General features: G+C 44.8%; 1 protein-coding gene across 3 annotated transcripts in view; it reads left to right on the forward strand.

The window, feature by feature from the left end:
* Positions 1-234: 234 nt before the first annotated feature.
* The window catches only part of ACOX1 (acyl-CoA oxidase 1), a 35,776-nt gene continuing 11,784 nt past the window's right edge, over positions 235-24,226 (forward strand). The window contains exons 1-4 of one of the 3 annotated variants that reach the window (XM_073005011.1): positions 235-422; positions 694-853; positions 8,101-8,261; positions 22,500-22,607. In XM_073005011.1, the coding sequence (XP_072861112.1) occupies positions 314-422; positions 694-853; positions 8,101-8,261; positions 22,500-22,607 (538 nt within the window). In that variant the 5' untranslated portion in view covers positions 235-313. Of the gene's footprint in view, positions 423-693; positions 854-8,100; positions 8,262-20,151; positions 20,313-22,499; positions 22,608-24,226 lie in introns of those variants that run through there. The other 2 variants (XM_073005010.1, XM_073005012.1) reach the window with 2 other exon arrangements.

A 24,226-nucleotide genomic window follows, 5' to 3' on the forward strand; every position in this document is an offset into this window, starting at 1 on the left:
GGGGCAATTTCTTGACCTTTGGAGCCCCTTTCCCGAGGATCCGCTCGGGAGCCTCCCCTGGCCAGGAGCAGGGGATTTGTCTGCCCCGCGACCGGCCCGAGTCACGCCGCGGACATCGCCCCCTCTGTCTGGGCGGTTGTCACTCACGCGCCGAAGGGCCGCAGAGAAAGAAGGGGCGGGCCGGGCGAGCGGAGGCGGGGACTTGCGCGATTCTGAGGCTGCCTCATAGGGCCCGGCCGGCGCTGGAGCTGCGGGTTGAGGTTGTCACTGCCACCTCCGTCGGTGCTTACTTCGCTGCCAGCTGGTCGTCGCCATGAACCCGGACCTGCGCAGGGAGCGGGATTCCGCCAGCTTCAACCCGGAGCTGCTTACACATATCCTGGACGGCAGCCCCGAGAACACCCGGCGCCGCCGAGAGATCGGTGAGGGCGGCGGGCGAGACCTCCCTCCTTTCCTGAGAAAAGCTGGAGACTCCCTCGATGCGGAGTCAGGGGCGCTATGGGGCCCAGGCCCTCTCGCCCAGCGTTAGGGGAGCCGGGACCCCCACTTCGAGGAACAGCCTGTGTTCCTGGTTGGGGGATATCGCCATTCCCGAGATATGTCCGCGACTCTGAAGCCTATTGTGATTCAGGGAGGGTGGAACGGAGCCCCGAGTGTCTGTCTGCCTTTTAATGCCCTTTAACCCCCTTCCAGAGAACATGATCCTGAACGACCCAGACTTCCAGCATGAGGACTTGAACTTCCTCACTCGCAGCCAGCGTTATGAGGTGGCTGTCAGGAAAAGTGCCATCATGGTGAAGAAGATGAGGGAGTTTGGCATCGCAGACCCTGATGAAATTATGTGGTTTAAAAAGTAGGTATGCCTTAGCACAGAGCAAGTGTTGTTAAGCCTCAACTTTAAAGCTGCTGTCTATGGTGGCCTTTCACCACCGTGCTTGGCGTTTGAAGATGCAAACTGGCATATTTTCATGCCACTTTATGAAGTTATATATGTGCCCGGGCGCGGTGGCTCACGCCTGTAATCCCAGCACTTTGGGAGGCCGAGGCGGGCGGATCACGAAGTCAGGAGATCGAGACCATCCTGGCTAACATGGTGAAACCCCGTCTCTACTAAAAATACAAAAAATTAGCTGGGCGTGGTGGCGGGCCCCTGTACCCTGTAGTCCCAGCTACTTGGGAGGCTGAGGCAGGAGAATGGCGTGAACCCGGGAGGCGGAGCCTGCAGTGAGCCTAGATCCCGCCACTGCACTCCAGCCTGGGCAAGAGTGCGCGACTCCGTCTCAAAAAATAAATAAATAAATAAATAAATAAAGTTATATGTGTGGAAAATAATGTGATTACTTTTGTATCCAAGCCTTTTCGTGGGATGACGTGTTTGTAGAATGTTGATAATAAATGGAAATGCAGGAGTTTTCTCGAGTACAGTTTCAAGGATGTTGTAAAAGCATTATTCTGCCCAAGCAACTCAAATTTGACTGATTTGAATGCAGCATCATTTTGCTCTTTGTAACGAGGACGGCTAAAATTCTGAATCTGGAAGGATTTTTTTTTTTAGTTGCACGTCCATTTAAATATTTTGGAGCAGTAGCAGATTATATTATATGGTAATGTGGACCTAGATGAAGAATAATCAGTCACACCTCTGAATGAATAGAAAGTCTAAGAACCCAGTAGTTCTGAATCGATGACAGCGTCTTGTGCATATGAGAGAGACGCCATAAAAACCTGCCTTGGTTCTAGTGTGGAAGAGAGTATATCCTTTTTTCATACCATGTGTTTTATTGTGTTTTTTGTTTGTTTTTGTTTTCGTTTTTGTTTTTTGAGACAGAGTGTCGCTCTGTCGCCCAGGCTGCAGTGCAGTTGTGGGATCTCGGCTCACTCCAACCTCCACCCCCCCACTTCAAGCCATTCTCCTGCTTCAGCCTCCGGAGTACTGGGATTACAGGCGCCCACCACCACGCTTGGCTAATTTTTGTATTTTGAGTCGAGATGGGGTTTCACCATGTTGCCAGGCTGGTCTCAAACTCCTGACCTCGTGATCCACCCTGCTCCACAAGGAGCGGTAAAAATAAATAAAAATAACGATTTTGGGCCGGGCACAGTGGCTTATGCCTATAATCTCAGCACTTTGGGAGGCCGAGGCAGGTGGACCAGCCTGGCCAAAATGGTGAAACCCTCTCTCTACTAAAATACAAAAATTAGCCGGGCGTGGTGGTGCGCTCCTGTGGTCCCAGCTACTTGGGATGCTGAGGCAGGAGAATCCCTTGAACCCGGGAGGTGAAGGCTGCGCTGAGCCGAGATCGTGCCACTGCACTCCAGCCTGGGCAACAAAGAGAGACTCTGTCTCAAAATACAAAAAAAAAGGACATTTTTGCCTTAACCTAAAGAAACACTGTTACATGATCCTAGTACAAGATTATTTTGACCTATAGCATTTTTTCACATTTATTCTTAGGCATTTTCTCTTTCAGTTTCTCCATTTTAAAGAAACACCAGTATTTTCATCAGTAAAGATTAAATCATATGAGTGGTATATAGACTAGAACCAAGCTAAATAGAATATGTTGCACGTTCTGCCTTTATGGTAATAATGGTCACTGCCTCTAGTGCCTTTGGTATTGATATTCAGCTTGACTTGGGTTATTGTTGTGAAGATGAAATGGTTTACTCTGGTCCTTTGGACTTTCCTCAGAGCTCCACTCAGTTTTAGCCGTAAAAATTTTGTTTATTTATTTTTGGTAGTTCAAATCAGCATACTTCTTTTTTTTTTTTTTTTTTTTTTTTTTTTTTGAGACGGAGTCTCGCTCTGTCGCCCAGGTTGGAGTGCTGTGGCCGGATCTCAGCTCACTGCAAGCTCCGCCTCCCGGGTTCACGCCATTCTCCTGCCTCAGCCTCCTGAGTAGCTGGGACTACAGGTGCCCGCCACGGCGCCCGGCTAGTTTTTTGTATTTTTTTAGTAGAGACGGGGTTTCACCATGCTAGCCAGGATGGTCTCGATCTCCTGACCTTGTGATCCACCCATCTCGGCCTCCCAAAGTGCTGGGATTACAGGCTTGAGCCACCGCGCCCGGCCCAAATCAGCATACTTCTAAATGGTCTTTTTTGTTTTTAAAGTCTGTAACTCATGGCTATGGGGATACTGAGATAGAGTAACTCCTAGAAGATTATGTTACTGATACCTGTGTTGGGTTTGTAAATTTGAAAAAATTAGTAAGATTTTATTCCTTCTAGAAATGTCAGGAAAGAAGTTTTTGTGTGTTTGTGCGTGTGTGTGTGTTTGTTTTTGAATAGGTGGTGCAATACATTTTAAAGTTGTTGGTAGATGATTTCATAACCTGTGACCTGTTCATAATGTGTAACCAGACTCGAGTGAGGTCACAATGAAATAGAATAAAGTCCTTTATGTGGATTGAAGATTCATGGACACCAGCAAGTTACTTTGTGTATGATTTTTCATGTGAAGTATCAAAGTACAAACTTTAACACACCCTTTGACGGGCTTCCAGTGTCCTTAGGATATGACAAGGAGATCAGTTTTTAAGTTAGAGAAGGGGTTTGTAAATGAGTCCTGGCAATTATTGCATGCCATTGAGTTAAAGCCTCGGTTATATAATCTCATCGATTATAACTCACACCAGTGTTTCGTGTACACTAAGAAAGAAAGAATGCTGCCTGTTAACCATGGCATGCTATTAATTGTGAAATACATCACTTACCTTTCTTCCTTTCTTCCTTCCTTCCTTCCTTCCTTCCTTTCTTTCCTTTTCTTTCTTTCTCTCTCTCTTTCTCTTTTTCTCTCTCTCTCTTTCTCTCTTTCATTTTTGTTTGAGACAGGATCTTGCTTTGTTGCCCAGGTAGCAGTGTAGTGGCACAATCATAGTTCACTGTAACCTCAAACTCCTGGGTTCAAGTGATCCTCCCACCTCAGCTTTCCAAAGTGCTGGGATTACAGGCATGAGATACTGCTCCTGGCCCATTGGATTTCTTTTCTTTTTCTTTATCTTTTTTTTTTGAGTGGAGTCTCTCTCTGTGGCCCAGGCTGAAGTGCAGTGGCGGGATCTCAGCTCATTGCAACCTCTGCCTCCTGGGTTCAAGCAATTCTCCTACCTCAGCCTCCTGAGTAGCCAGGACTACAGGCAGGCTAATTTTTTGTATTTTTAGTAGAGACGGGGTTTCACTATATTGGTCAGGCTGGTTTCGAACTCCTGACCTCAAGCAATCTGCCCTCCTCGGCCTCCCAAAGTGCTGGGATTACAGGCAGGAGCTACTGTGCCTAGCCTGGATTTCTTTTTTTTTTGAGATGGAGTTTCGCTCTTGTTGCCCAGGCTGGAATGCAATGTTGCGATCTCGGCTCACTGCAACTTCTGCCTCCTGGGTCAAGCGATTCTCCTGCCTCAGCCTCACGAGTAGCTGGGATTACAGGCATGTGCCACCACACTCGACTAATTTTGTATTTTTAGTAGAGACAGGGTTTCTCCGTGCTGGTCAGGCTGGTCTCGAATTCCTGACGTCAGGTGATCCACCCGCCTCGGCCTCCCAGAGTGCTAGGATTACAGTCGTGAGCCACCGTGCCCGGCCTGGATTTCTTAAATGCTAAAATGAGGGAGAAGAATGCTGAAATTGATGAAATAAGCAGTATTTTTGAGAATTTGGGGCATGTACTGGTTTTGTTTTGTTTTTGTTTGAGACGGAGTTTCACTCTTGTCCCACAGGCTGGAGTGCAGTGGCATCATTTCGGCTCACTGCAACCTCCACCTCCCGGGTTCAAGCGATTCTCCTGCCTCAGCCTCCCAAGTAGCTGGGATTACAGGTGCCCACCACCACGCCCAGCTAATTTTTGTATTTTTAGTAGAGATGGAGTTTCACCATGTTTGCCAGGCTGGTATCAAACTCCTGATCTCAGGCGATCCGCCACCTCGGCCTCCCAAAGTGCTGGGATTATAGGTGTGAGCCACTGTGCCTGGCTCACACCTGGTTAATTTTTAAATTTTTTGTAGAGACAGGATTTTATTATCCTGGTCTTGAACTCCTGACCCCAAGTGATCCTCTCACGTCGGCCTTCAAAAATGCTGGGCTTACAGGTGTGAGCCACTGTGCCTGGCCTATTTCTTGGACATTTTTGTATGTTTATTTCCTCTTTATATACATATGAAATAGAATACTTAATACACTTAAAAGTATTTATAGAAAAGTATTCTTGGTAGGGCGTGGTGGCTCACGCCTGTAATCCCAGCACTTTAGGAGGCCAAGGTGGGCAGATCACGAGGTCAGGAGATCGAGACCATCCTGGCTAACATGGTGAAACCCTGTCTCTACTAAAAATACAAACAAAATTAGCCGGGCATGGTGGCAGGCACCTGTAGTCCCAGCTACTGGGAGGCTGAGGCAGGAGAATGGCGTGAACCCGGGAGGCGGAGCTTGCAGTGAGCCGAGATCGTGCCTTTGCACTCCAGTCTGGGCGACAGAGTGAGACTCTGTCTCCAAAAAAAAAAAAGTGTTCTTATTTATACAAATAGAAAGTGTATAAAAACATTTTGGTTTTAGTAACACAACTGTTAGAGAATTCTGTGTTTGCCTTTGAGAGATTAAGTTACACATTAATCAGGCTTTTGGGCATGGTACATTTTATGAAATGTGTAACTTATGTATTAGAGTTATACAAGTAACTCTTGTGTTGCATAAAATACAGAGGAGTAAGCTGCTGCTGTAAGTTCCTTAGAAATTGACTCATCTTTTCTGTTCATACTCCTCCTTTCTCTTATTTTCCTCTAGTTTAAATTAACATAAACAATATAAAAATCATAGAATCTGAGGGTTAAAAGGCATTTCAGATGTTGGCTAGTAGTCGTCTCTTGGCTGTTCAGATGAGTATGTCTTCAGCACCCCTGAAAAGTGATGTCCTGCCCTAGGCCTATGCCTGACAACTGTTGGTGGCAGAGAAAACTTTTTTTTTTTTTTTTTGAGACGGAGTCTTGCTCTGTCTCCCGGGCAAGAGTACAGTGGTGTGATCTTGGCTCACGGCAACCTCCGCCTCCTGGGTTCAAGTGATTGTTCTGTCTCGTCTCCTGAGTAGCTGGGATTACAGGCACCTGCCACCTCACCGAGCTAATTTTTGTATTTTTAGTAGAAACGGGGTGTCACCATGTTGGCCAGGCTGGTCTCGAACTCCTGATCTCGTAATCCACCTACCTTGGCCTCCCAAAGTGCTGGGATTACAGGCATAAGCCACTGCGCCTGGCCGAGAAAACATTTTTTACTGATGTTAATAAGCAGCTTCTATTGACTTAAACACATGATTAGGACACAGAAGTCGTTCCCTCTGGTGGAATCTATAATAATTACATTAATTCATTTTGATTAACTAGAAATATTCGTATCTAAGAGCATCCATGATGAGTGTTTTTTGTTTCTAAGTGGATTATGATTTATGTAAGATAGAAAAGACAATGGGGCTGGACATGTTGGCTCACACCTGTAATCCCAGCACTTTGTGTGGCTGAGGTGGGCTGGTCACTTGAGGCCAGGCCACTTTGTGACCAGCCTGGCCAACGTGGCAAAATGCATTCTCTACTAAAATACAAAATTAGGCAGGCTTGGTGGTGCACGCCTATAATCCCAGCTACTTGGGAGGCTGAGGCATGAGAATCACATGAACCTAGGAGGCAGAGGTTGCCATGAGCTGAGATCACACCACTGTACTCCAGCCTGGGCAACAGAGGGAGACTGTCTCCAAAAAAAAAAAAAGAAAGAAACAAACAAAGAAAAGAAATGGTGAGGATAATCGTGTAGTACTTATTTAGGAAATAGGAAAATAAGGGTATATTGTGTTTACTATTATTTCCTTTTTTTTTTTTTTTTTTTTTTGAGATGGAGTCTCGCTCTGTTGCCCAGGCTGGAGTGCAGTGGCGTGATCTTGGCTCACTGCAGGCTCCGCCTCCCGGGTTCATGCCATTCTCCCACCTCAGCCTCCCGAGTAGCTGGGACTACAGGTGGCTGCCACCATGCCCAGCTAATGTTTTTGTATTTTTAGTAGAGATGGGGTTTCACCATGTTAGCCAGGAGGGCTCGATCTCCTGACCTTGTGATCCGTCCACCTCGGCCTCCCAAAGTGCTGGGATTACAGGTGTGAGCCACTGTGCCCGGCTACTATTATTTCTTGTAAGGTGGTGATTTGGTTTCAGGGTCCCCCAGCGCTGCAATGGCAGCCTATCCCTTCTCTCCTTTACTTCATGCTCTGCTCATTGCACAGGTCAAGATAAACTGGTAGTAACATTGCTTCCTAATCATCTGTTGGGAAGTTGTGAAGATCGGTTAGATTAGATGTATTTTGTACTTTAAACTCTTTAGATACGCACTTTGTCAAAGTACAAAATTGATCCCCATAAAATCTGTGACATGGCACAGCCAAAAGGCCAACTACTGTGGACTCTGTTTTATAAGAAGAGAGTTGAGGACTAAATTTCAATGTGATATAGAGTTAATCTGTAGTAATGTTCATTGACCATTGGGGATAAATTTTTACATGTCCGCATTACTTATTGTAAACCCTGAAGACCTTTAGAGATGTATGATTCTGCCCTGGAATATATATTTACTCTTCTAGATATTTGCTTATATTATCTAGGTAAACATAGTTGAAATTATTTCTTCCTTGGAGCTCTTGTTGACAGCTCTACAAGTAAGTGTTCTATGGAGTTACTTTTAACCTTTAAAACAAACAAGTAAAACCTAAATAAAGCAAAAAAGAAAAAAAACACACATTCTAAAATATTCAACCCGTCGAACCAGTAAATAACACCAACAGCCTCCCCTTCCAAAAATTAGAGATGTTTTTATGCTAAAACTTAGGTGGAATTTGCTTCCTAGATTACATGTAAATATGAAATGAACTGTGGCCTTGAACTAGTTAGAAGAGACATCATCAGGTTCTGCTGTTGGCTTTTTAGGCAGTAAAATGGTAAATCTTATGTTTAACTTTATGAGAAGGGGGTTTACATTTTCCTGACCTTCTCCTTGAAGGCCAAAGCTGTTTGGCAAGAATGGGTTGTAGGATGCAGTTTCTAAAGGAAGGCTGAGATCCTTTTCTTTTCTCTCCTGTAGACTACATTTGGTCAATTTTGTGGAACCTGTGGGCCTCAATTACTCCATGTTTATTCCCACCTTGCTGAATCAGGGCACCACTGCTCAGAAAGAGAAATGGCTGCCTTCATCCAAAGGACTCCAGATAATTGGCACCTACGCCCAGACGGAAATGGGCCACGGTTAGTCCACGCTGAGGGTCTCTGGGTAACCCACCTCAGGACACCAGTTAACAGTGATTGCCGGCGTTTGGCTTTTTTCTGCTGCTATCTGTTTGGGATTTTATTTTTAAGTGGTTAAGTCAAAATTCAGCTTCTTGTTTTCTCCTAGATATTTTCCCGGGAAACTATTCCAGGCCTCTGGCCTATAAACATCATTCACTGTTATTTTTTCAAGTCTTTATTATGGAACAGTTGGAAAAGATGGGGTTTACAGTGCAGCAGGGAAGCCCATTATGTTACTCTGGGTCGAATGAGTAAAGACTTTGTTGGAAATTCTTCAGAGGGTTAGTGCCCCAGCAGTATCTGGAAAGTGCCTCTCTGCTGTAAGGCAGTTAAAGCTGTGGATTTTAATGGGGGCCGCAGGTGGTGGCAGCTACCTGTCTCATCTCTCATTGCCCACTAGCAGGTTTATAAGGCAGTTTGGAAAAAAGTCCATGATTCTCTTCATCTGACTTCAGTCCTTTTAGATATTTTTTCCCCTATATGTCTGGGAACTCTTGTGTTGCCAGTAATTCTTTGTTAAATTGTTCCTAAATGTCTGGCTTCCTTTAAAAAGTTTTGCTTTTGGTCTTCATGTGAAATAGGTTTGTTTTCATAGACAAGGCCATTGGCAGGTTTGAGTGTTTGGAATTTGAGCTGCCCAGCCTCATGTCTAAGTATCAAAATGGGAGGAGTAAAGAAAGGGAAGGAAAAAGGGATGCAGATATCAGGGAAACATCATTTTGTGTTTGATTGCTGATTTCGATGGGCGAATTGGTTTAAGGAAAGTGTTGTTTATTCTCATCTCCATGGGGACAGCATATTTCTGATCATGGTTTGATGTTCCAGACACCTTACTAAACACCCAAGACTTCAACTTCAAGATGGTCAGTACTGAAATTGTAAGCCTGAAAGAAAGGTTTGTTAAGTACGATAAGATTCTTTATTTATTTATTTATTTTTGAGATGGAGTTTCGCTCTTTTTGCCCAGGCTGGAGTGCAATGGCGCGATCTTGGCTCACTGCAACCTCCGCCTCCGGGTTCAAGCAATTCTCCTGCCTCAGCCTCCTGAGTAGCTGGAATTACAGGCGCTCACCACCACGCCAGGCTAATTTTGTTTTTTTAGTAGAGACGTGGTTTTTCCATGTTGGCCAGGCTGATCTCTAACTCCTGACCTCGGGTGATCTGTCCACCTTGGCCTCCCAAAGTACTGGGATTACAGTCCTGAATCACCACGCCTGGCTGACAGATAAGATTCTTTTTTTTTTTTTTGAGACAGAGTCTTGTTCGGTTGCCCAGGCTGGAGTGCAGTAGTGCCATCTCGGCTCACTGCAAGCTCCACCTTGCGGGTTCACGCCATTCTTCTGCCTTGGCTCCCGAGTAGCTGGGACTACAGGCGCCCACCACCACGCCTGGCTAATTCTTTGTATTTTTAGTAGAGATGGGGTTTCACCGTGTTAGCCAGGATGGTCTCGGTCTCCTGACCTCGTGATCCACCCGTCTCGGCCTCCCAAAGTGCTGGGATTACAGGCGTGAGCCACTGCGCCGCCTGGCCTGACAGATAAGATTCTTTAGTCCTCCTCACTTGGAGTATCTGTGTGTTTGTGTACATGCATGTGTGGTGTGTGTATGTGTTGTAATCTTGAGGTAGCTTTGTGGTATAGAATTTATTTGACTTGGCCGGGCGCGGTGGCTCACGCCTGTAATCCCAGCACTTTGGGAGGCCGAGACGGGCGGATCACAAGGTCAGGAGATCGAGACCATCCTGGCTAACATGGTGAAACCCCATCTCTACTAAAAATGCAAAAAATTAGCCAGACGAGGCGGCGGGCGCCTGTAGTCCCAGCTACTCGGGAGGCTGAGGCAGGAGAATGGCGTGAACCCGGGAGGTGGAGCTTGCAGTGAGCCAAGATCGCGCCACTGTACTCCAGCCTGGGCGACTGAGCGAGACTCTGTCTCAAAAAAAAAAAAAAAAAGAATTTATTTGACTTAACAGTCATGCTATTCATAGGAGGCATAAGATGTGAAATAGTCTGAGGCTAATGGATCTGTTAAGTATATCTCTTGCTGGTCTAATGCTTCTGCCTCATTTATAAAGTAAATCACAAATATATATTTGCCCTAATTTTTTTATTTTATTTTATTTTTGAGTCGGGGTCTCATCCTGTGCCCCAGGCTGGAATGCCGTAGAGTGATCTCGGCTCACTGCAATCTCCACCTCCTGGGTTCAAGTGATTCTTCTGCCTTAGCCTCCTGAGTAGCTGGGTTTATAGGCGCCCACCACCATGCCTAGCTAATTTTGCTATTCTTAGTAGAGACGGGGTTTCGCCATTTTGGTCAGGCTGGTCTCAAACTCGTTACCTCAGGTGATCCTCCCACCTCAGCCTCCCATAGTGCAGGGATTACAGGTGTGAGCCACCACGCCCGGCCTGCCCTAATTTTTGAAAGGAGAGAGGAAGAAAGGAAGACTTGAACTATACTGGTTTGAGGAGAACAGAAGTTGGACAGAGATCCTATATGGCTGTGGGCAAGTTTGCATTTGTTAGAGTTTTTGTTCCCTTATTGCTTCTAGTTTTGTTTTGTTTTTTGTTTGTTTGTTTGTTTGTTTTGAGATGGAGTTTCGCTCTTGTTGCCCAGGCTGGAGTGCAATGGCGCGATCTCGGCTCACCGCAACCTCCGCCTCCCAGGTTCAAGTGATTCTCCTGCCTCACCCTCCCTAGTAGCTGAGATTACAGGCATATGCCACCATGCCCTGCTAATTTTATATTTTTAGTAGAGTTGGGGTTTCTCCATGTTGGTCAGGCTGGCCTCGAACTCCCGACCTCAGGTGATCCGCCTGCCTCGGCCTCCCAAAGTGCTGGGATTACAGGCATGAGTCACTGTGCCCAGCTAGTTTTGATTATTTTTTTGTATTTGAACCAATGTTGTCTTAATCTCTGTGGTTTAGAGAACAGTGTCCTGAGGTTTTTTTTTTTTTTCTTGCTGGAATTTTGCTAATTCATATTGCTGTTCTTGGTTGACCACTTATCCTTTCCTTGGAAACAAGTCAGGTTGGTTAATTTACATCACGTGACAGTTTTACCTTCTATGGAATAGGCAAAAAGTCAACATCCAGGAGATCGGCAATAGAGCAACTTACATAGAATGAGATCTAACTATTTAAATTCTGAGACTTTGGAAAATGGATCAACAGTGATTATCTAATGCGGTCTCACAAAAGCAGCTGTAACTTTGGGTTTCCCCGAATTCTTTCACTTCTGGGTAGCTGCTGAGAAGTGAAGGGCCTCAGAAGTGTTCAGGTTCACTCCATGTTCCTTCTGAATCCTAAAATTCAGTCACCTACAGAAAGTCTCGGTCACCAACATCATCCTTCTTTCTAGAGTATGTCTTCTTTCCTCTAAAGACACGAAGAAGAAACTCGGATATACACCTGCCCTGTGGGTCTGGGAGCCTTAATCAAAGGCAGAGGCGTGAGCCTGGGTGGGCCCCCCTGCCTGGGGTTCTGGAATTAAAGGAACAGCCTGGGGAAATGGGTCCATGTTATCATCCCCACCACATGTTTCTTTAGGCCACAAAACAGGTCATTTGTTTGCTCTTACAGATATCTAGTCATTTCAAGATCTAGCCACTTCGGGAGATTCTTCTTGCTTTGTTTTCCTTGTTTGCTTGCTAACTCGCTTCCTTCCTTCCTTCCTTCCTTCCTCCCTCCCTCCCTCCCTCCCTCCCTCCCTCCCTTCCTTCCTTCCTTCGTTGTTTTTTTTTTTTTTTTTTTTTGAAGAAGTCTCATGTTGCCCAGGCTGGAGTGGTGCAATGGTATAATCTCGGCTCACTGCAACCTCCGCCTCCAGGGTTCAAGTGATTCTCCTGCCTCAGACTCTCGGAGTAGCTGGGATTACAGGCATGCACCACCGTACCTGGCTAATATTTGTATTTTTAGTAGAGACGGGGTTTCACCATGTTGGCCAGGCTGGTCTTGAACTCCTGACCTCAGGTAATCTGCCCACTTGGGCCTCCCAAAGTGCTGGGATTACAAGCATGAGCCACTGTGCCCGGCCTCTTTCTATCTCTCTTTCTGTCTTCCTCCCTTCCTCTGTTCCTCTGTTCCTTTCGTTCCTTTCTTTCTTCCTCACCCATGGACTCAGGTCATATTGCCTTGTTTCCTATTACCATCTATTTAGGAATATAGAGCTTGTAGGATACATAGTTAGCTTTGAAGCTGATGCAGTGTTCTAGCAAATTGCCATCATTAACTCTTAAATATGAAATAAAGCACCTTTCTTTGAAACAGGAAAGGGGTAGTAAACTTGATTTGTAAGTCGTCAATCTTTACCTGCACCTCTGTTGCCCTCTCTCCCCAGGCTCAATAGTTTCCTCCTTCCTCTGCCCAAGTGATTCTCTTCCCTGTTGCACTTCTCATGAGACTTGCTTCCCTGGGAATTTGGGCTAAATTTCACCAATATTAGTGATGATAATATAAACTTTATGGAAACTGTATTCTGGCCAAGTGCGGTGGCTCACGCCTGTAATCCCAGCACTTTGAGAGGCCAAGGTGGGCGGATCACCTGAAGTCGGGAGTTCGAGACCAGCCTGACCAACATGGAGAAACCCCGTCCCTACTAAAAATACAAAATTACCCAGGTGTGGTAGTGCGTGCCTGTAATCCCAGCTACTAGGGAGGCTGAGGCAGGAGAAGCACTTGAACCTGGGAGGTGGAAGTTGTGGTGAGCCGAGATGTCGCCATTGTGCTCTAACTTGGGTAACAAGAGCGAGGCTCCATCTCAATAAATAAATAAATAAATATCTTTGGGGTCATACTTCTGGAATATCTCAGAAATGAATTACTATATTGAGGGACATGAGTATTTTAGAGCTTTTGCTACATAGTTTGAGACTTTTCCTGAAACACAGAACCAGTTGACAATATATTTAGCAAGCTCTGAACCTGTATTTTCACAGCTCCATCAACGTGGCCACTTTAATTTATTTTTGCTACTTTAATATATATTTTTTTCTTTTTTTCTTTTTTTTTGAGCTGGAGTTTTGCTCTTGTTGCTCAGGCTGGAGTGCAATGGCGTGATCTCAACGCAACCTCCGTCCCCCCGGGTTCAAGCAATTCTCCTTCCTTAGCCTCCTGAGTAGCTGGGATTACAGGCAAGCGCCACCACGCCCGGCTACTTTTGTATGTTTAGTAGAGGTGGGGTTTCTCCATGTTGGTCAAGCTGATCTCGAACTCTTGACCTCAGGTGATCCGCCTGCCTTCGCCTCCCAAAGTGCTGGGATTACAGGCGTGAGCCACCATGCACGGCCTACTTTAATGTGTTTCTTTTTTGTTGGTTTTTTTTTTTTTTTTTTTGAGGCAGAGTCTCGCTCTTTCGTCCAGGTTGGGGTGCAGTGGCGCAGCTTCCAAGCTTTCTAATGTTCATTATTAACTAGTGGCTTTTTCCCATTGTTACCTTAATCCCATTATGTCCTTTCTGGTTTGTCTTAGAGTTTTATGATAGGTTAAATTTATTTCTGGAACCTTTCATATATTATATTGATAGGTTGATTTCTTTCTTTGTTTTTCTTCTAACATAAATTTTGACCACTGGTGCTTTATAAAACTTTTTTGAGACAGAGTCTCGCACTGTCGCCTGGGTTGGAGTGCAGTGGCGCAATGTTGGCTCACTGCAACCTCCGCCTCCCAGGTTCAAGCAATTTTCCTGCCTCAGCCTCCCCAGTAGCTGGAATTACAGGTGCCCATCACCACACCCAGCTAATTTTTTTGTATTTTTAGTAGAGGCAGGGTTTCACCATGTTGGCCAGGCTGGTCTCAAACTCCTGACTTCATGATTTGCCCGCCTCAGCCTCCTAGAATGCTGGGAATACAGGCGTGAGCCACTGTGCCCAGTCAAGACTTTTTATTTTATTTTTATTTTGTATTTTTGTATTTTTATTTTTTATTTTTAAGATGGAGTCTCACTCTGTTGCCCAGGCTGGAGTGCAATGGCGCAATCTCAGCTCACTGCAACCTCTGTCTCCTGTGTTCAAGCGATTCTCCTGCCTCAGCCCCCTGAGTAGCCAGGATTACAGGCGTGAACCACCATGCTCAGCTAATTTTTGTATTTTTAGTAGAAACAGGGTTTCACCATGTTGATCAGGCTGGTCTCGAACACTTGACCTCGTGATCCGCCCGCCTCAGCCTCCCAAAGTGCAGGGATTATAGGCTGAGCCACCAGGCCTGGCCTTTATCTTTTTTTATTATTTTTATTTATTTTTTTTTTTCTTTTTCATATAAGTACCGTGTGCTAACCGATTGCGCCACTGGAGCTCCTATTTTTTTCGTTTTCAAGACAGAGTCTTGCTCTGTCACCCAGCCTGGAGTGCAGTGGCATGATCTTGGCTCACTGCCGAGAACTCCTGACCTCAGGTGATCTGCCTGCCTCAGCCTCCCAAAGTGCTGAGATTATAGGAGTGAGCCACCAGGTCTGGTGTATTTTTATTTTTTAAAGACAGGTTCTTGCTCTGCTGCCCAGGCTGTAGTGCAAAGGTTTGTTCATAGCTCACTGCAGCCTTGATCTCCTAGACTGAAGGGGTCCTCCTACCTGAGCCTCCCGAGTAGCTGAGAGTATAGGCACATGACACCGTGCCCAGTTGATTTTTTAAATTTTTAGTAGAGATAGGTTCTTGCTGTGTTGCTCAGGCTTGTAAGGTATTTAAAAATCTGATAGGATAAGCCTACCATTGTTGCATTTCAAGATATGTGTATTTGGTATTTATGCTTGCTTATTCTAGATGAATTCTAATCCGAATCTGTCAGGTTCTAAAAACAAATTCTACAGGAATTAAATTTTTCTTTTCTCCTTCTCTATCTGGAATTTTAAGTTGGTTTTATATTGAAGCCTTGTCTTTTCTTGGGAAGCTATTTCTTTCCTCTTATTTTTCTCTTCTTTTTTTTCTCACCCTATTAGGTATTTATCATTTTTCTGTGTGTGTGTGTGTTTTTTTTTTTTTTGAGAGGGAGTCTCGCTCTGTCGCCCAGGTTGGAGTGCAGTGGTGCGATCTCGGCTCACTGCAAGCTCTGCCTCCTGGGTTCACTCCATTCTCCTGCTTCAGCCTCCCAGTAGCTGGGACTACAGGCGCCCGCCACCACGCCCAACCGATTTTCTTGTATTTTTAGTAGAGACAGGGTTTTGCTGTGTTGGCCAGGATGGTCTCGATTTCCTGACCTCGTGATCTGCCCGCCTCGGCCTCCCAAAGTGCTGGGATTACAGGTGTGAGCCACCACGCCTGAATGCTGTTAATTTTTTTTCCCTTATAGCCTGCAGCTTTTCTCAGTTCACTTATTCTGATATTTTGTTGACATTGTTGATTTCCTGGGATGATACTCATGCTTTCTACAGAGCTGCTTTTTATTTCTTCTTTTCTCATATATGAATAGTCTAATTGGTTTTTCCTCAGTATTGATTGTCAGCCTTTCCAGCCTTGTGTCATGTGGAAAGAGGGGCTGGGGATGCCTTTTGATGTTTTGGTTTTAAAAGAGCTGACTCTAGCGCTTCACTAAGTAAATGTTGGTGCTTTGTAATTTTATGATAAATTATTTTAAAATAATATCTTTATCATGCATAACCAGCTTTTAAAACAAATAGTTGGCTTAAGTCAAAAAACTCTGCAGTTCACTTCCTCCTTGTAACATTTCTAAATTTCATCCACATCTGAATAATCCTTGTCTTAGTTGGAAGAAATATTTTTTTCCCGAAAACATTCTTTAGTGTCAGAACCATTTGTTTATTTATTTATGTATTTATTTATTTATTTTGAGACGGAGTCTCGCTCTGTCGCCCAGGCTGGAGTGCAGTGGCCGGATCTCAGCTCACTGCAAGCTCTGCCTCCCGGGTTTATGCCATTCTCCTGCCTCAGCCTCCCGAGTAGCTGGGACTACAGGCGCCCGCCACCTCGCCCGGCTAGTTTTTTGTATTTTTTAGTAGAGACGGGGTTTCACGGGGTTAGTCAGGATGGTCTCGATCTCCTGACCTCGTGATCCGCCCGTCTCGGCCTCCCAAAGTGCTGGGATTACAGGCTTGAGCCACCGCACCCGGCCTAGTGTCAGAACCATTTGTGACTGTAGTGGTTTTACCCCTGCCCTACTGAGCGCATTTGTTGTAGCCCTTAGTGTCCATCTTCGCTCTGTGATATACTCAGATGTAAATCTTCCAGAGTCTGATGGGTGCTTGATAGTGGCCTTTCCTTCACCAGGAATTGCTCTGATTTATGGTGAAGTAAAACAACCCTCCATGAAAGCATGAAAAGTGTCTAGTCCTAGGTTTCAGTCCTAACTCAGAGTTTTCGCCTCCCAGGTTCTAAGTGTACATTGATTTTTCTTCCTAGACAGTACTCAAAAGGCAGGGATGGTTGACATATCTGTTTGAGTGAAAGGCACTCTCATTCCATGAATGTGCTTTTCTTGGGATTTCTGCTATTAATTTTTTTTTTTTTTTTTTTTTTTGAGATGGAGTCTTGCTCTGTTCCCCAGGCTAGAATGCAGTGGTGCGATCTTGGCTCACTGCAACTTCCGCCTCCCAGGTTCAAGCAATTCTCCTACCTCACCCTCCTGAGTAGCTGGGATAACCAGCGCCTGCCACCATGCCCAGCTAATTTTGTATTTTTGGTAGAGATGGGGTTTCACCATGTTGCACAGGCTGGTCTCGAACTCCTGACCTCAAGTGATCTGCCCACCTTGGCCTCCCAAAGTGTGGGGATTACAGGCGTGAGTCACCGCGCCCGGCCTACAGTCACAGTCTTTAGTCCGTGCTATGCTTGTGCAATAATTTCCCCAGCTAGGAGACAGGACTAGGTGACAAGGTTCTTTTTTAAAAAAAATAGGTTTTGGGGGTAGAAGTGCCATTTCCTTACATGCATGTGTTATGTAATGGTGAAGTCTGGGATTTTGCAGTACCCATTGCCCAAATAGTGAACATAGTACCCAGTAGATAACTTTTCAGACCTCATACCCCTCCCATCCTCCCACATTCTGAAACCTCCAGTGTCTGCTATGTTCGTTGTTTTTTGTTTTTTGAGAGAGTCTCTGTCTCCCAGGCTAGAGTGCAGTGGCACCATCGTGGCTCACTGCAACCTTTGCCTCCTGGGTTCAAGTGATTCTCCTGCCTCAGCCTCCCAAGTAGCTGGGATTACAGGTGCCCACCACCACGCCCAGCTAATTTTTGTATTTTTAGTAGAGATGGGGTTTCACCATGTTGACCAGGCTGGTCTTGAACTCCAACCTCAGGTGATCCGCCTGCCTTGGCCTCCCAAAGTGCTGGGATTATAGACATGAGCCACCGCACCTGGCCCCTGTGCCTGTTATTCCATTCTGCATGTCCATGTTTACCCCTTGCTCAGCTCCTGTGGTGACGAGATTCTTGTCCTTGTTTTGCCATTATCTTTTTTCCCTGAGGAAGGCATTTAATCCGTCTCAGCCTTAATTTCTTCTCTGTAAAATGAGGGATTCAGTCACACATACTTTGATTTTTCTTTTTCTAAAGTGTGATTGCTTAGCTGAAAGCCCAGCCAGTAGATTGGAAGAAGTCATTGATCAGCCCTTGTCTGAGCAGTATGCCCTGGTTATTTTCCTCCCTACCTTGCAAGGAACAAACAGATTTAAAAACTGAAGCGTCGTTTATGCTCATTTCAAAGACACAAAGAATGATAAGAGCAATATGGAGTTGACGGATTTGGAGCTAGCAATTAAACAGAATATCAGTAATGTGGAAAAATGCAAAGGCATATAGAATGACTTCCTATCCTTAGCAAAAAATCACACAGAATCCTGTCTCATGCACGTTTTAAGGGGAAAAAAATGACCCCAGAAAGTGGATTTAAAACTAATAAAGCTAAGATGTTTATTATCATTAGTGATAATTTCTGTATAATTGTCATAGAAAGCTTATGCATGAATCTGTAACTTGTTATTGTGGTCTTCACTAGAAATTGCATGTCTTTTTTAATTTCTGAAATAATTTATTGGGATGAAGAGCACTGTCAGTTTTTGTATTAAATTGTTTCAGTAAAGCATGGCCCAATATTTGACATGATGAGTCTGAATGAAGTGATCAGATCTATGTGAGGAATGTGGTTCTATGCTGGATGTTTTGTGGACAAGACAGAAAAAAAATCCCAGCCTAGAAGCATTTTTGAAGTTGCATTGAGGAAAAACTATAATCTGGGGGTCATATTGTCACACTGAGAGAACTACTATGTTCTTTCTCGCTTTCTCATCAGAGGACATCCTTGTACCAGTACCACTCAAATTTTCTGTTCTCCAACTCCTGGCCTTAAGTGATTCTCCTCAAGCAATTCTGCCTCAGCATCCCAAGTGGCTGCGATTACAGGCACGTGCCACCACACGCAGCAAATTCTCCATTCTATACAACTTTTTTTTTGAGACAGAGTCTTGCTCTGTTGCCCAGGCTGGAGTGCAGTGGTGTGATCTTAGCTCACTGCAACCTTCCATTCCCAGGTTCAAGCAATTCTCCTGCCTTAGCCTCCCAAGTAGCTGGGATTTCAGGTGGGCGCCACGACACCCAGCTAATTGGTTGGTTGGTTGGTTGGTTGGTTTCTTTTTTGTTGTTGTTTTTTGAGACGGATTTTCACTCTTGTTGCCTAGGCTGGAGTACAATGGCGTGATCTCGGCTCACTGCAACCACCGCCCCCCGGGTTCAAGCATTTCTCCTGCCTCAGCCTCCCAAGTAGCTTGGATTACAGGCATGTGCCACCATGCCCGGCTGATTTTGTATTTTTAGTAGCGATGGGGTCTTACCATGTTGATCAGGCTGGTCTCCCAACTCCTGACCTCAGGTGATCCGCCCACCTCAGCCTCCCAAAGTGCTGGGATTACAGGCGTGAGCCACCATGCCTGGCCGTATACAACTTTTCAAATTCTCTCTCTCTCTCTCTCTCCCTCTCTCTTTTTTTTTTTTGAGGTGGAGTCTCACTCTGTCGCCCAGGCTAGAATGCAGTGATGTGATCTTGGCTCACTGCAACCTCTGCCTTCTGGGTTGGAGCAGTTCTCCTGCCTCAACCTTCCAGTAGCTGGGATTACAGGTGTGCACCACCACGCCTGGCTAATTTTTGTATTTTTAGTAGAGACAGGGTTTCACCATGTTGGCCAGGCTGGTCTTGAACTCCTGACCTCAGATGATCCACCCACCTTGGCCTCCCAGAGTGCTGGGATTATAGGTGTGAGCCACTGTGCCTGGCCAATTCTTTTTTTTTTTTTTTTTTTTTTTTTTGGAGACAGAATCTCACTCTGTCACCCAGGCTGGAATGCAGTGGGCGTGATCTCAGCTCACTGCAACCTCCGCCTCCTATGTTCAAGCGATTTTCCTGCCTCAGCCTCCCAAATAGCTGGGACTACTGGCTGGCGCCACCATGCCTAACTGATTTTTGTATTTTTAGAAGAGTCGGGGTTTTGTCATGTTGACCAGGCTGGTCTCGAACTCCTGACTTAAGGTGATCTGACCGCCTTGGCCTTCCAAAGTGCTGAGATTGCAGGCGTGAGCCACTGCACTGGCCTCTCAAATTTTCTTTATTTCCTTTGATTTAATTCCTGGGCTGGGATCCTCTGTCTTGGACGTGTGGTTTTGTACTGTACTGACTTTGGAATCAGTAGCCAATCCCTTTCCTCATACTCCTTGCTGACTCCGGAAAAATGGAAATTAACAAGAATTATAAAGTAATACAGAAAGGGACAGTGCTCCCATCTATGATTAAGTGCACGCAACTAATTCATACTTAAGATTTTTTTTGTCTCCTTTCCTTGCTCTATTTAAATTGCTGATTCTCTCACACCTGATGACTCTTCTCTCAAATGCCCATCCTTGATATTTCCTCGAAGTTTTGTGCACCGAGGGCGGCCTGAGCCTCTGGATCTTCACTTGGGCATGTTCCTGCCCACCTTGCTTCACCAGGCAACTGCGGAGCAGCAGGAGCGCTTCTTCATGCCCGCCTGGAACTTGGAGATCATTGGCACTTATGCCCAGACAGAGATGGGTCATGGTATGGAGTATTCAGTCTACCTTCTGGGTTGGGCGGGCCCCTGTGAACTTACCATGTGTGGAGTGCCCACCATGTACCATCGATGGCGTGTTGATGTTCTGTGGTCTGTTTAAATGAGCTTTTTTTTGCAGAGTTCAGGTTTTGGTATAAACACTGCTTTGGTCAGTGGGAATTAAAGGCTATCATAGTGATAAAACGATTGTCTTTTTTATGCCATAGTTCCCCTTCAGAGGGTCAGGAATTACAAGTCAGGTCTTATTTGCCAAGTGGCTTTCAATGTTACTGAGGTTGTATGGAATCTGTGAGCATATACAACTCAAAACTGTTTTTTTCTTCATTACTATCTGATTACCTTTGTTACTGGTACCTTAATGAACTTGTACAAATTCCAGAAGAAACACAAATAATAGTTTGTGTACCCTGTACCCTTGGATTTGCTTGAGGGAAATGAGTAGCTTATAACTGAAGTGTGTGACATTTTGTGCCTTGGAGTTATTTGTACTTTGAGTCAGTCAGTAGTTCTACAAGTAACTTGACTGCAGAGTTAAAAAACCAAGATAAGCCGAACTTGGCAGGCATTTGGTTTCAGACACTATCTCCACCTTTCATTGATCTTTCCATCCCCCACCTGCTTTCTTCATGCACCTGGGTGGGCTGGAGGTGGCCGCTGTTCCTCTTTGTATCTGCTCTGAATTGGATCCATGTTTGCCATTCATTTGCTTTTGGCTTCTCTTTTTCTGCTCTGATATTTCAGAAAAACTGGTCTAGTGTGTATTTGCCACTTGCTCCTTATTTCTGTACAGCTGCTGCTTTTTATTTGGTGCTGAATAGTATTTTACAGGATTTTCATGAGACTCCAAGTGGAATACTATTTGTTTCAGTTGTGCTTTTGAAAACATTTTGTCCTTATCTGTTCTGTTTAATGTTATCTGCTCTTCTGTAAAAGCTGCTTTTTTGATGAAAGATGTCTGTGAAAGTTATGGATTGCACGTAAGTTGGTTATTCAACCTGGAAGCTTCTAAATGTTTCAAAGTGTGTTTAATGAGGTCTAGCATTATGAAAGCAGATAGGTAAAAGGTTCCCAACATTTGCTTTAGTCAGTAGTTTTGTAGAGACTGCCACCTAGAACATTTTTCTGTAACTCTTTTCAAATAGTTTTGGTATATTTATGTTAAGATTTAAAACGTAAGACGCTATCTATCCCAGTACACATAAGAAACTGGAAACTCTTCCTTGCTGCATTAATGAACCAGCTAGGACTAAGTTAGGCCTGCTATTGGAAATCTGTAGGGTCAACTGAGACCTTATTATTGGACCTTTTTAGGAATTTTTTGAAGTCACATTCCAGGTCATTTCCCCAATAATGGTTATACTTTTATACTTTATTGTTTTGTTTTTTTTTTTTTTTGAGACGGAGTCTCACTCCGTCACCCAGGCTGGAGTGCGGTGGCACAATCTTGGCTCACTGCAACCTCTGCCTCCTGGGTTCAAGCGATTCTCCTGCCTCAGCCTCCTGAGTAGCTGGGACTACAGGCGCATACCACAATGCCTAGCTGTTTTTTGTATTTTTAGTAGAGACGGGGTTTCACCGTGTTAGCCAGGATGGTCTCGATCTCCTGACCTTGTGATCCACCCGCCTCGGTCTCCCAAAGTGCTGGGATTACAGGCGTGAGCCACCGCGCCAGGCCTACATTTTTAATTTATAAGAATTTTGGCTGAAATGTCTTCCTCTCACATGTTATCTTCTCATTAGTACAGAATTCGAGAATGTTGAATTGGTGTGGTTAACACAATACTTATGAGTTGAAATTGGCATACTTGCAACTCAGAGATGGGTTTAAAAAGACAGTTAACATCCCTGTTAAATTAATATATTGTGATCTTAAAAATGTGATTCTAAGTTGCGTTTGTATTTTCTTTCAGTTGCTGTAAATAAATGTAACAAATCAAATACAGAAATGGAACATGCATGACACTTAGATTTTCAACTTAATGGAAAACCATCAGATAGTGTGGGAAATTCAGTGTCTTGGTTGTCAACCAGTTGTAGCTCATCTACTGGTGTTTTTTGTTAGATTTTGTTTTTCTCTGAGATATGAGAGTTTAAAGGACTGTGTAGGAAATTTTTCCTTGTGCCTATTTTTTTCCCCATCTCTTAACTGAAGTCAGTGTAATTTATCTCCTTAGGAACTCACCTTCGAGGCTTGGAAACCACAGCCACATATGACCCTGAAACCCAGGAGTTCATTCTCAACAGTCCTACTGTGACCTCCATTAAATGGTGGCCTGGTGGACGTAAGTGAATTTTTCATCATTTATTGGATGTTTTGAAGGTTTGTCATGAGATTTTGCTTAGAATGTAGAGCTTTTATGAGAACATCTGCCAGGCTTGGTGGTTTCACGCCTGTAATCCTAACACTTCAGGAGGCTGAGGTGGGCGGATCACTTGAGGTCAGGAATTCAAGACCAGCCTGGTTAATATGCTGAAACCCTGTCTCTACTAAAAATACTAAAATTAGCCGGGTGTGATGGCGCACTCCTGTAGTCCTAGCTACTCGGGAGGCTGAGGCAGGAGAATCACTTGAACCCGGAAAGATTGCAGTGAGCCAAGATTGTACCACTGCACTCCAACCTGGGCATCGCAGCAAGACTCTGTCTCAAAAACAACCCAACAAACAAACATATGTGTGTGGTTGTGTGTGTGTGTGTGTGTGTGTGTATAGACAGAGAGAGAGAGGTGTGTGTGTGTGTGTGTGTATATATATATATGTAGAGAGAGAGAGAGAGAGAGTGCACGAGAGAGAGAGAGAGGGGAAAGCCAGGCATAGTGGCATATACCTATAGACCTGTAGTCCTGGCTACTCAGGAGGCTGAGGTGGGAGGACCACTTGAGCCCAAGAGTTCAAGCCTGCAGTGAGCTACTGTCTGTGATCATGCCACTGCATTCCAGCCTGGGTGACAGAGTGAAACCCTGTCTCTTAAAAGAAAAAAATGGCTGGGCATGGTGGCTCACGCTTGTAATCCCAGCACGTTGGGAGACCGAGGCGGGCGGATCACGAGGTCAGGAGATCGAGACCATCCTGGCTAACACGGTGAAACCCTGTCTCTACTAAAAATACAAAAAATTAGCCGGGCGTGGTGGTGCGCGCCTGTAGTCCCAGCTACTCAGAGGCTGAGGGAGGAGAATGGCATGAACCCGGGAGGCGGAGCTTGCAGTGAGCCGAGATCACGCCACTGCACTCCAGCCTGGGTGACAAAGCGAGACTCTGTCTCAAAAAAAAAAAGAAAAAAATTTAAATAGCTTTAACACAAATTTTTTTTTTTTTTTTTTGAGACGAAATCTCACTGTGTCGCCCAGGTTGGAGTGCAGTGGCGTGATCTCGGCTCACTGCAACCTCCACCTTCCAGTTCCAGTTCTCCTGCATCAGCCTCCTGAGTAGCTGGGACTACAGGTGCACACCACCAAGCCCAGCTAATTTTTGTATTTTTAGTAGAGATGGGATTTCACCATATTGGCCAGGCTAGTCTCGAACTCCTGACCTTGTGATCTGCCCGCCTCGGCCTCCCAAAGTGCTGGAATTACAGGTGTGAGCCACCGTGCCCAGCTGACCTGAAACTTTTATATCTTCTTATTCCATTCTGAGTTATTATCTTGGAATATATATTTCTGATACAGTTAGTGGTTAAAGGATTTTGTTATTCACATTGTATATTTTATTTAATTATAATTTATATGTAAGAAGGCACATGTAGCTAGTGATTACTGTTTTGGACAGCACTGCCTTAAGGGATAACAAGGAAGTAGTTTAAATTAATATTCTTATTTTTATCCTAAAATTTTCTCTATGTAAATGCATGAGAAATAAGCAGAAAAGAAAGTAATTACTATTAGCTTAAGGGAATTTCTTTCTGAA

The sequence above is a fragment of the Chlorocebus sabaeus genome, chromosome 16 (genome assembly GCF_047675955.1).
Source record: "Chlorocebus sabaeus isolate Y175 chromosome 16, mChlSab1.0.hap1, whole genome shotgun sequence".
NCBI lineage: Eukaryota > Metazoa > Chordata > Mammalia > Primates > Cercopithecidae > Chlorocebus > Chlorocebus sabaeus.